The sequence below is a fragment of the Calypte anna genome, chromosome 2 (assembly GCF_003957555.1).
Source record: "Calypte anna isolate BGI_N300 chromosome 2, bCalAnn1_v1.p, whole genome shotgun sequence".
Taxonomy (NCBI): domain Eukaryota; kingdom Metazoa; phylum Chordata; class Aves; order Apodiformes; family Trochilidae; genus Calypte; species Calypte anna.
In genome coordinates this window covers 57,893,222-57,906,385 of record NC_044245.1, presented here as the reverse complement: position 1 = coordinate 57,906,385, position 13,164 = coordinate 57,893,222, and the positions used below count along the sequence as shown (strand labels likewise).

Sequence of the window (13,164 nt, the reverse complement as noted above, 5' to 3'; positions counted from 1 at the left end):
AGGGTTTTTTGGACTTGTTAATTTGTTTGGGTTTTTAATCTGGTGGTGAAGAAGGGTGGAGATCAGCATAGAGATCAGAGGGAGCAGATGAGAAGGGTCAGGGAAGAGACGTAGCCCATCTCCAGAATGAGAAGTAATTTGGTGGAGAATTTGTGGGCTTTTTCCATCCTTTGTGAAAGTCCAACACAACGAAGTAGAACTGAACATTGGCTTCTGTGCTTTTTACTGGAGTTCAGCAAAAGTCAGAAGGACTGTCTAGGTTGGAAGGAATCAGTAAATTGCATAAATTGCAGCCCCATGGCATGCTCATGCTTAGTTCCATAACTTTGATTCTCAAATGCAGCCAGTCCCTAAAGCTACTAATGCTGCACTGAGAACCATTTATCTTGTGCCCAGCCTGGCATTTCTCTGGAGAGCTGAACATGGCTGCAAGAGCTATAGCAGTGGGAGAAGCTAAAGTGTGAAATAAAGAGTGATGAGCTAAAAGGGCTAATGCACGTGTTCTCCATGTTTTTCCCACACCCACCAGCAAGATGATATGATTTGCATTATTCAAAAGCCCAGTTTTAACTCTATTTAAGTTTTAAGCTATTTATTGCAAAAAATTCACTTTATCTCACCCTCCTCCTTCTTGATTGTATATATATTTTTTATTTTTATTAATAACTTCGTCAATAAAAGAAAGGTCAGCTTTTGATGCCTTTCAATTTCTGCTCTAGGTGTGTTAACAGAATAACAAAATGTTCACTTTAAAACATTCCCAAAGAAAGTTAAGGCCCAGCCAAAATGCTTTGGTGTTTTGGGGTTTTTTTAATTTCTTTTTTGTGTTTGTGTGGAATTATGCTCTTGGAAACACACACGTAAAAAACTGCATAAGCAAGTATAACTTTGTATTGGCCATGTTGCCATCATTATTGCCATTAATGTTTCTGCTAAACTCTGTGTCCTGTGTGCCCTTATTTATAAACTTATTGTTTAGGACATGGTGCAGTCAGCAGAATCTTTCAGTTTTGTAAAGTTAGTAATTGGTGTGTTTTGAGTTTATTTTAAATTTTTTAAGCTGCTGCTGAAGCCTAGGAAGTTGTTCTTTCGAGGAGTGAAAATTTGTACTTTTTTAATAAAAACACCTTAAAACTAGTTGTCTAGTAGAACAACTACAGGAATCATAAACCTGTTTTCTTTAGTGCTGCAGACCTTCCAGAACTACTCCTTTCCCCACACATGTGGGATCCAACTTTCGATCAGTGGCAAGACCATGTGCCATGAGAATATCTGCATGATTTGGCTAAGTATTTCTCACTTGACCTATTTCTTATTGCATCAGACCCTAGAAAGTGGTAGTTGCTTACTGAATTCTGGTCTTTAGATGATGCTTTGACAACTTCGTAGTTATGTTCTGAAAGATAAATATATTTTAATTTTTGAGTTTCTTCTAATTCCACTAGATTCTTCCATCCCCTTGGAAGAAGTCATTCCTCTTATGTAAGAGCAGGCTTGCACCTAGTACTAACACCAAAGCTGAAAATAATAGTTGATATCACATGTTAGTGTCACTTGGCCAAACATGCTTTTTTCATGAAATAGCAAGCTCTTTATCTTGATTCACTATAATTTTTAGAATTAGATACTAAAATTCTAAATTGTAAAATTATAGATTCACTATATTCTTTCTACTGTTCTACTGTTCTTTCACTGTTTCTTTCTAGCAGAATGTAAGGTAATACCTGGAATGAAAGGGTCAGAAATCTAGCTGTTAAGGTGAAAAAACAATGGTAGAATTCTGACACTGATCAGACAGTAGTCTGTCTTTGAAGGCAAACACTGTGTTTATGCTATGATGCATAGAGTGTAGCCTTGGTGTATATGTTGGATTTTCATTTGTATCTTTTTACATTTGTACATGCTGATGCATGCACAGAGATTGTCCAGCTATGGAAAAGCATTGCTTTTGTATTAATTTTAAGTAAGGAGGGGAGGGAAAAAAAAACTTCTCTAGCATTAGTGTCTAAGGCATTATACAGGTTCAGTACTCAGCTTCAACACTCCATGCGTTGTGTATGCAGCACAAAACTCTCATGCTGCACACAGGTCATTGGCTTGGGTTTTTTAAATTTTCTTCACCATAATGCTACTGCATTATGAAACAAAATCTGCTTTGGGAAATCTGCCGAGATGCACAGTAAATTCCCTGTCCTGTCCTGTGGTTCAACCTTTCATATAAACTGAGCAGATGCTGAAAAATTTAAGCAAAACATAAACTGTCTAATTTTAGAGGGGGTTTTATTTGGAAAGGGGGAAAAAAGGCTACTCCTGATTCATGTGTAAGAGTACATTTTCAAATGCATCCTTTTAGGTAAGCAGACTTGTAGCAGCTTCCCTCTGTCAGATGCATCAGATACAGGTACTGTTCAACCAACTGTTTTGTGCTGTCAGATGTGTTGCTTATTTGATGCTAATTTTCCCTTTTTTAATGTCTCTTGTGGGCAACAGAAGTGTGCACACACATGCAGGAACTTAACAGTGTGAGAGCTTATCAGAGAGCGACTGAGTGGAGGTGTGTGTTTTCTATGCTGAATTTAAACTTCCCTTGGACAGTTCTGATAATCTTGAAATAATTATGTTCCTAGACACATTTCTTATTCCTATTTTAAGCCTCAAGTGAAACTACATTTGCCACTCAATATACTGGTGATGGGCTCTTAGTTGGAGCTTTGGGATGGTGGCAATAAAATGACAGCTATTTTAGTCTTCTTAGGCATTTAAATGAGGTTTGAGAGAAGTAAACATCCCTTTAGGAGAAAGGAAATGAGATAGAGCAGAATTAGTTCCTTAAAATTAGCAATTTCTTGTGTTTGACCCCTAACTGTAATACTAATCCTGTAATTCTGCAGTGAAGTACAACCCACTTCACATACCTTTTGTGTTCTAATGAACTCCCTAAGGCAAGGGCTCAAACCTGAAAGCTTAGAAAGACAGTTTCTTAAAGGAGGGAGAAAAGGCAATTTCTTTTTTCCTTTTGCACAGGCTACAAATTAAGTGCAGATGAGCCACACAACAATAGTTTGTCCCTGTATGGAAGCACTTCTCCCTGTGGGTAGATGGGTGAGCTTTTACAGAATTTATACTAGGATCTGTTTTTAGGCAGTGTTATTTAATGCAAATGGTAATGTATTGTAACTGGAACCACTTCTGAGCTGAAATTATTACATTTATGTAACTAATAAAGTTCTGTCTTAGCTTCTAGGAATTTGTCAGGTACTTTTTTAGACACGGTATTCTATATTGGACTCAAAACTCAGGTAAGGCTAACAGAGATCTGTGGTATACCATAAACAGTACAATATCTGATCTTCCTACTGAGAAAAGCAAAACTGTATTTTTTTCAGAGTGATAATTCAGTATATCAGAGAGCAGAAATAAAAAAAAAAACACTGCAGTTCAGTTATGAGTTTTCATGTGGTGCTTGTCTTTAATGTGGTTTAACTGAGAGTGTGCAAATGTTCAGGAACTGTTATGCCAAGTGTGGTCATTTAACAAGTTTTGTAGTTATTCTACCACAAATCCATTACTTGAGTGTTTGTAATTAGAGTGGCTGATTTGCAGTGATCAGAGATGCCTAGTGTGCAGTGGAACCCAAAATACTGCTGTTAGCTAGGGGTGAATTATGCTGCCTGCTTCTGAACTGGGAAAGAAAAAAAAATCTATGCATCAGTGTATGTGCAGCTTGTGCTGTATCATAATAAAAGGTACCATGGGATACAAGTGTCTTTCTGTAAGGAAAACAGGCACACCGTAAAAGCTACAATGTTATATTGTGCTGCAGTCTTAAAGTCATACTTCTGCAATGGAATACTGGCCGGTGAATGAGCTGCCAAGATACCTATTGTCCTTTATTCAAGAATGGGAGCTGCTGGTTTGTTGCTGCAGTATTTTGGTAACAGCAGTAGCCTCCCCCCTCCCTTTTGAGTAGGCCAATAGACTTGTGATCATCAGTAGTGATTCCTAAACAACTTAACCCAGTGTGCCAAGAAACTTCACCAGTTAAATAAATTGCTAAATGCTCCCAACTTCTCATGTCTTGGAAGATACCAGGCAAAGAGATTTGACACTGAAAACATTTTCAGCAAGCGCTAACATGTAACTCAGAGCTTCTGAACACACTTAAACCTCCTCCTTAAAGACAGTGCTAGCCTTCCATAAGCAGTAGGGCTAGGACAAAGGGCCAGGTAAAGTGAGACATTTACTTCAGTGCTAAGTCATAGCATGGAGCTTCTTTTACTTACAGGACTGCCCAAGTCCCAGCATGTGCCTGATTGATTTAGAACAGTAAAAATTATTTTAACCCTTGCAAACCATTTAAACCAGTTTGTGTTCTGTGACTTAATAATGAGAACAGTTAATCGTAAAATGTATCTAAAAACGTTTGTATCTGGGAAATGGATAGGCTGCAGAACCAGTAGTGTTCTTAAAACGTTTCTGTGATCTTGGTGAGAAGAGACAAAGTGCCAGCTACTGTAAACAAAATTAAGTACTAGATACTGGTCAGGCTTGACATACTCCTCAGTAGCACTGATTGTCAGGTCTTCACTGGTACTGGATCAGTGATCAGTGTCACTGACATCAAGAGCCTCCCTCACTTATACTGAGCCCCCAGTGTAACTGCCATCTTAGAATACTAATTTACTAGGTTACCTAGACTGATTTGCCAAAAAATCTTTTGCATAATGGGTGGACATAATGTCAACCTGTATAAGCTAAAACTGTTAATATTGAGTAGAAGAGGTAAACATAGTTTCTGAAGAGTTTGTTATACAGAGAGAACAGGGAGGAGGGGAGGGAGGGGCTGTCAAACAACAGCTGTTTAAAAGATTTATTTTCTTATTTAAAAATAAGAAAATAAAATGGAAATTGGCCATGACTGAGATGGCTTGGAAATCAGAAGACAGTTTCTAAGGCTTCAAAAATGTATTAACTAAATGGAAATAAGGCCTCCAAAAATCTATTTTAAATCTTAACAAATGAAGTAGAGAATTATGCAAGTAATCATATGTGAAAGGCACGCTGATCCAGAAAGCTTGTATCTTGTAGTAACACGTTTGATTCAGCATTGAAGGCTTGCATAAAAAAGGACTGATTACATATTAGTATGTTGAAGTAGTCTCATCTGCTTGATTTTGTTTGAAGGGTCTGTATTTCTGGTAACCAAAAATTTTACATCTCATGAACATGAGAAATGCAAAGAAATGTCTTTTTTTTTCTCCAGTGCTAAAGCTGGCAAAACACAAAATTCTGTGCAAATCTAAGACTGAACTTAATGTGGCTGCTGTTCATTTGTCAATTCAACACTCAATAAGGTAACAAACCACAAAATTCAGTGTTTTCACAGATGTTACTTTTATTAACTGGAAACATTTTCCTATCACAGTTTTAATATTCATAAATAGCTAAACTATCACAAACATAGTCAACCAAAGTGTGATAATTCAAGTATATCTTTTGTTGAAGAATCACAGCTTTTGCTATGAAGACAACTTTTAAGATTATTCTGTGCTTAACTGATGTAGATGTCACTGATACAATGATACTATGCTGGAATTTAACCACAAGCCAATCCAGACAAAGGTATTTTTAAATTTATTACATACCTTATATTTAGTTATGGTATGTGCTTGTTACCAGGCATAGTAAAAGGTGTTATTTACTAGAAAAAAGTAAACATTAATTTTAACAGTGCTATTCTCAGAAAAGACATCAAGATTTAAAATGCACCAACACATCTGCATCAGTAATGAACAGAGCAGCAAGTTCAAGATTTTATCCTCCCAACTGCACTGTCCCAAGAAAGACACCCACATTGATGGCTGCATTGTCATTCAGCAGTAAATAAGGTAACTCATTTTTACCTACTGCTGCAGTTCACAGGCAGACATATTTTAAGTCTGTGTAGTTTATGTGGCAGATCCTCTAAGTGTGTACAACACCTGTAAGTGTGCCTGCATCTCTGTTTTGTGGTACCCAGATACCAAGTTTATGACCTCTCTACCTAGTTACTCTCTCCAGTAAGAAATAAACATGTACCAGCAGCCAAGGCTGGCAAACAGCTTCCTTTTCCACAACACTGTACGCCCCAAATTCAGACTGCCTGTGCACTTGAGTAGTCTTTAAGTTTTAGAAGCTTACTATAAGGAAGTTTCTTGCAACTAGTGTAGAAATAGGCCATCCTTTTCATGTTCTTGACAACAAGCACATCTGCTGCAACCAGTAACAGTTTTTAGCCTTCATGATCTCACATGTGCCTTTTTGGTGCACTGGAAATTATTGGAAGGGCAGTAAGTGTCTTTTAAACCACGCTTCAGTTGGCATGATGCATACAGTCTGCTGACAAATAAAGTGTTACAGACCCACCTGTCTCAAGTGTTACACAAATATAACCATAAAAAAATACTTAGAAACAGTAAGTAGCAGTCAATGCTACCTTATGTGCGTGTTAAAAAGCCGCTGTGAAACTCAGTTCCAGCTTACTTCCCCAACTCCCAAGTCTTGTGTTATCTAGTACCTCTTTGCCTGATTACATAAAATACCTTTAAAAATATCCCAGTTCATAGCGTACATTCACAAGTGTATGGGAAAAAAAGCTCTGTTGCCTTTTTTTTTTTTAAATTATTACTAAAGCCCCAACAAATACAGTTATCCAACACTGGAAAAAAGGAAATTATTCCACATATTCAGCACAGTGCTCATTTATTTGTAAAATCTGCACATTTTGTAAAATCTTTCGACTACCATTAAAATGATGCTTAAAAGCATTGCTTATTTCATATTCAGTAAGTTTTAAGTCATCTTTTGAAGATTACCATTATATAATAGTGAGGTGATGTATAGAACTTTCACCTCTAAACACTTTAAAGTTAGCCAAATTCAGAGGCTTTTTAAACCTTTCCTATTAGTGGATATTCACCCATGTAACAAAAAATGAAATTCAAGGCACAAAGCCCATAGGAACAGAACCACCTATCTGCTCACATTCCTTTAGACACTGAGCAATGTTTACATCTGTGACTGTGTTCTACCCTAGGAAAGTCACAGTCTTTTCATGGCAGAGAGCTTATCTTAGGTCACCACTTGTGCTTCCTTCACACTGCCCTTGGTGTCCCTTACAACTCTGCAAGTTATTCCCATCTTCCTCCTGCTACTCACTTAAGCCAGCAACTTGATGTCCTGCACTGTCCTGTTCCTAGGACTGCTGTGGCTTGCAAACATCAGACAAGGACCATGTTAGATCCCAGGCATGTGTAAGCTGTTAGGCACAAATTACAGCTCTTTGCTCAGAAGCCCAAAGCTAAACAAGTGGCAGCTCTGCAACCAGCATTAACATGCACTGAAAAAGCTGTCCATTTGCCTGCATGGATGCCTCACAGTAGTTAAAAGCAATTCACCTTTCATAAGCATCAAATTCCCCCACAATTAAAAGAAAATTACACACCCACCTCTAAAAGAAAGTCACATAACCAAATTAGAAATTTTAAGTATTTACAAAAAATTCTACTGGGAGACTGTCATCCCCAAAGCCTCCCACATCCACACTGAAACATTAGAGGCAGTAGAAAATAGCAGCCTAGTTTCCTTTTGCTGTAGGTTTTGATCTGTTTTCACTATGCACAAGATCGTGTCCTCCCAGTTACATACACATATTCAAAGAGTAGTATCTGTGCATTCTTCCCTACTCCTTCCTAAAAATTATAAACATTGTAATCACACTGCTGGAAAACTGAATGTATAAATTAAAAATGTGTAAAAATATGGCAGCACAGAATACTGTGAATATCTCTACACACACAGAACAGAACTGCTTAGTTTTAAAGAAGGTAGAAGTTGCATTCATACATATTTCTGGTTCAGGAAGCTTATTAAAACTACAGCACTTTTTTCCAAGCTGTTGGGATTGTACTTTTTGAAGATATTTATAAGCCTCCAAAGCAGACATATTTTATTTCTATGTATTCATCAATGCCATATTTCGAACCTTCTCGCCCTAAACCAGACTGTTTTATCCCACCAAAAGGACTTTCCACTGAGGATATTATGCCTTCATTAACACCAACCATTCCGACTTCCAGCTGTTCTGCAACTCTCCAGATCTGAGCTGGATCTTGGGAATAGAAATATCCTGCCATGCAGACATGGAGATATAAAAATGGAAATTAAAATCAGGGGGAACAATTGCAGAATTGTGTGAAAAAGAGAATTACCAACATTATGTCATCCCATAACACTACAGCTTATAAAACCACAGAAATACATTTATCTGACAGAGAGACATACCTGCTAAACCCACATCAGCTGCATTTGCTATAGCAATAGCTTCTGCTTCAGTCTCAAATCTGTCAACAGAAAGAGAAAACATACAAGTGAGCCCTGCAGTTCATCTACTGTTTTGCTGATTTGCTGCCAAGAAGCAGCCTTATCAAAAAATCAGTCAAGATTCAGTTTTTTATCCAAAAGATGCTTATTTTAAGCATCTAATTTAACTTTCACTTTGAAGCAATGGAGGAGTTTCTACCACTAACCTTAATTTTAAACTGCAATTAAGTTACTAAGATTGCCAGTATCTAGGGAGGATGATGAAGGCAGCAAAAACCAGTTTCCCCAACTACACGAACACTCTAAGCTATGAGAGAAAACAGTATGTTCTGTCATCACATTTGGTTGCTCTGACTGGAGGCAGGGAAGTTTTTAAAGACAGAAGAGAGTTCTAAGCCATCCTCCATCAGAAAAATTTAGGACTAGCAAATCCCATGACAAACAGCAAAGTTCCACCTCCTACTTCATACAACAAATAATGAAGTTGATAAGGGGTTTGCTGATATCTATCCTTGCTTACGTGCTGATGCAGTTAAAAAATAATTTTAAAGAATTAAAGAATTAAAAACAGAATTTTCAACACGTTCCAGAGATGTTAAAATCAGATCAAGAGACAAAAACAAATGAACCACATATCCAGAGTAAGTTTTCACATGTTATCATACAGAATATCTTCAGGGAAACTGTCTTTATTAAAAAGAATCTTTTCTTGTTTGTTTTTCTAATTGCTATTTTTAATATGGAAAATGTATAATCTTACTTGATAACTGGTGCTAAAGGCCCAAATGTTTCCTCTTGGGTGCAAAGCATTTTTGTTGTAACATTACTAAGTAATGTTGGCTCAAAGAAATTCTTCCCCAAGCTGTGTCGTTTCCCACCAGTCACAACAGATGCTCCTTGAGAAACTGCATCCCTAATGTGCTTCTCTACCTGAAGTATGTAAAACAAGAATCTCAGATCATTTAGGAATGCACACTAGTATATTTTCCACTGACAAAACAACACTCTCCAGTATTAAACACAAGATTTTGAGGCTCATAGTTTGCAGAAGACCATTTGCAGTATTACTTAAAATTTCTCTTGAATTTTTATTTTGCAGTCTGACATAATATCACTATGAGCATGGCCCCAGTCTCACTGATACTAAAGATTCTGCTTTTCTGTTGAAATGGAAAGGTTATATATAACATAAGAAAAAGTCTTTGCAGGACTAATAAGTACACCCGATACCAGTGATCAAGCACTGTGAAAACAGAAGCAAGTGACCATCATTTAAAGAGAAACAGACAACATTTCAATATCCTAACAAGGATATTTTCCAGCTCCTACGTCTACAATTCATTCAAAGACAAGTAAGTAATGAGAAAACTAAAGTAGTAATCTCCACCCAGAATAATGTCCTTTGAAATTACAGAAATGCAGTTGACTATCTAGTGCTTGCTTATTTCTATATATAGATGTATATGATTCACACATGCTGTACTTCTGTGATGCACAAAGGGAAAGAACGAAGGATAATCAAAGTAATGAATCCTGTGTTCCCCAAGTATTCTATTTCATTTCTATTTATAATCAGAAGGAATCTGGCAGCATTCAAGTATAATGGGTTTCAAAGCAAGCCAGTATCTAGCTGAGATATAGTATCTTAGAAAGCATGAAACAAATAATTTAATAATCTTTGACATAGCTGAAATGTTATAGAAAATGTGACTTACTGTAATTTAAAAAAAAAAAAAAAAAGAATTCCTGGAATCACAAGTAATCCGAAATAGAAAACCCAAACCATGAATGTAAGGTTTCAAGTCATAATTACATAACTGAGAGCTCTGGTAATTTTAATTAATATTATTATTCTCCTTAGCTTTTCCTGAACAGAGGTACTGATCTTCAAAATAAGCTGTCATTCAGAGTTTTTCAAAGTGGCAGGATCACCACACAACTCTCACAGTGTATCCAATTTCAGTAAATGTTCTTTACAGTTAGATAGTGATCAGGAAGAATCAGTTTCTCTTGAAGGAGGAATCTCTTCTTCCCTTAACAGAAGTAGGGTAATGCCCACATCTGTTCATTTAAATGTATACATGGACGTGGAGAACACACTACCAGCCCCACTGCAAATGCAAATAAGTGATACAAATAACAAAATAAGTGAAAAAAGTTAAATATAAATCTGAAGTTACATTACAAAAAAAAAAAAAATTAAGATCTCAGAAGGGAATTTTATTTATACCTTCTCCACTGCTTTTTCATTAATTAGTGGCCCTTGAGTAGTTTTTGCATCAAATCCACTTCCAACATGAAGTTCTTTCTCCATAGCTTTAGCAAACTTTTCCACAAATTTGTCATGAATTCCCTTTTGCACCAGGAAACGGTTTGTGCAAACACAGGTCTGAAAACAAATGTGAAAAGGAAAGACAAATAATAGCATATATAAAAATAGATATATAAAAGCTGTATCTCCATTAATTCATTCTGGCCTTCATACTACAGTAGCTGGCTACTACAGTGATCTGTCCCCTGCCTCTTTTCCATTATGTTACCTGGCTTTGCCACTTCTTTCAGCATCCCTCGCACTTTAGAAATACAGCTTCAAGGAGCTTGTATGTGTCTGAAATACACCATACTGCTAAGCTTTAATAGCTTATGCTGGGAAAAGGTTTTGTGAGTTCTGTGAATTCAAAATGTGTGACCACTTTCTCACAATCTTGCAAGAGTCCTAGAGAACTTCTTCATTCTTACACTACTGACAGCCATGTATATTGTGGAAGCACAAAGGATTTTACAGTGCTGTTACTCAGAGATGCTGCTAAGTACCTTGAGCACCCAGAGCCATGTGTGACTCCAGCATCTTTCTCTTCACAAGGAAGCACTCTATGCTTTCTTTTTATATAATACAGCTTGTTTACAGCTTAAACTGTACGAACAGCTCTTCACTTTGCAACAACAAGGACAAAAATGTTACTCCTACCTGCCCCGAGTTTCTATACTTAGAAGCAAGGGCTCCTGCAACAGCACGGTCCACATCGGCGCTGTCAAAGACTATAAAGGGAGCATGTCCTCCAAGCTCCATGGAAACTCTCTTCACAGTGCCAGCTGCATGCTTCAGCAGAATCTGTAGGCAATGGAGGAGACAAAGAAATCTGTACCTCTACCAGATGTGAACTATGGAACCACAGATGGAAGACACTGAAAAACTAACTCTGTCAGGAAATTAATCTGCATCTTCTCCATAATGCTGGACTATCTGTTTCCTCTAATTACAAAGAAACAAGGATTAATTTAATTCATTAAAATCTTTATAGAGATTAATTTCTGTCCAGGAAATAATGAAAAGGATCTTCATAAACTTCAGGTCAGGCTTTTATACACTAATACTGTCAGTCTTGTTTGCTTGCTCTTTTCTGTTTTGGTAATAAAAATCTTGGCTACTCTTACAAAATTCTTTGAAGATCTGGCAGAATTTGGGATTAAGATTTACCTTGATACTGCACTCTTCATTCAGCATACGTCCATCCCATAGAATTCTATCACCTTCTAGGCACAGTCTGCAGTTTTATTGATTTCATTACACATGGTACCAAGTAAGATTAATAAGTAAGGTTGACAGGACTCAAGGGCCTCACTTCTTTTAATACATTATCTCGAGTGCAGAAGCCATTCCTGAAGGGTACCTCTGAAACTCAGTTTCAATGTTACTACTGTGTTGTCACCCTATGATATGAAACAAGAGCATACTGTACAGAACTGTTCACATTATAATTTAATATAAAGCAACTATCTAGAAGTTTTATGCAGGCATCCTCCTTCTGTGAAGTACTTAAACTAAAGTAAATAGGCAGTATATCAGTAAGTACATAATTATTTGGACAATGTACAGTAGTAAAAAAAAAAAAAAAAAGAATGTTCTGTATAAAGTCACACACTTTCCCCCTTCCTCTACAGTATAACCACCATCATAATCTTAAAGGATATTCTGTGGCCTTACTTACCTTTCCGGTTGCTGTGGAGCCAGTAAAAGATATTTTGGCGACCAATGGATCAGTGCACAAAACTTCCCCTACAGCTGGTGTCTGTTCTCTGGAACAAGGAACAACATTATACACTCCTGCTGGAATTCCAGCCTGGTTTGCAAGCTGCAACGGAAGAAACACAGAATTTGCACTATCAATGCATTTTGTATGAGAAATATGTTTATTTATTGCTTTGAAGAAAACAGTATGTGAGCTGATGGACACTGAAACTGCACAGCACGACTAGTAAGAGATGCCATGGTGTCCAGAGAGCAGCTTCACTCCAGCTTAAGCTGGCTGACATTCAAAGTCACCACAGGAAAGATACAAAGATATTTTGTGTATTTAAATGGCTGGGTACTTTGAGAGGGTCTAGGCCATGTTAAAAGCAACTTTCAAATATTCTTACTAAACTAAAACCTCTGGATCAATTCAGCCAGCTTGTCCTTCCTTTATGTGTAAAGAAGTTCTCTTCAAAAGCCTACCTGCCTTCTCATTTACAGCTTCAGTCCACTGCTAATGTAAAGCTTAGCATAAAAGCTCACCTCCCCAAGAGCTAATGCTGATAAAGGCGTGTCCTCTGCTGGTTTCACTACCACTGTACAGCCAGCTGCCAGAGCTGCACCAACCTTCCGGGTAATCATAGCGCTGGGGAAATTCCACTGGGATGAGAGAGAAAAGTACATTCAGACTTGTGAAAATTTTGCCTCGTGTTTTCGCAGAAACTTCTGATATTTTTGTGTGATAACAAACAAGACCTGCATGATGTGCTTTTCCTAAGTGAACATTATAA

At 37.2% G+C, this 13,164-nt stretch overlaps 1 protein-coding gene across 2 annotated transcripts in view; it reads right to left on the bottom strand.

Annotated features, from left to right (window-relative positions):
- Positions 1–13,164, bottom strand: part of ALDH5A1 (aldehyde dehydrogenase 5 family member A1) — a 31,143-nt gene that overhangs the window by 16,042 nt on the left and 1,937 nt on the right. The window contains exons 4-10 of one of the 2 annotated variants that reach the window (XR_003987193.1): positions 12,917–13,033; positions 12,351–12,494; positions 11,330–11,473; positions 10,592–10,750; positions 9,122–9,291; positions 8,323–8,381; positions 7,024–8,167 (exon numbers count right to left, since the gene is read on the bottom strand). Coding sequence is in view for 1 of the 2 variants with exons in the window: in XM_008502499.2 (XP_008500721.1) it covers positions 7,962–8,167; positions 8,323–8,381; positions 9,122–9,291; positions 10,592–10,750; positions 11,330–11,473; positions 12,351–12,494; positions 12,917–13,033 (999 nt within the window). In the remaining variant the exon portion in view is untranslated. Of the gene's footprint in view, positions 1–5,370; positions 8,168–8,322; positions 8,382–9,121; positions 9,292–10,591; positions 10,751–11,329; positions 11,474–12,350; positions 12,495–12,916; positions 13,034–13,164 lie in introns of those variants that run through there. The other variant, XM_008502499.2, reaches the window with a different exon arrangement.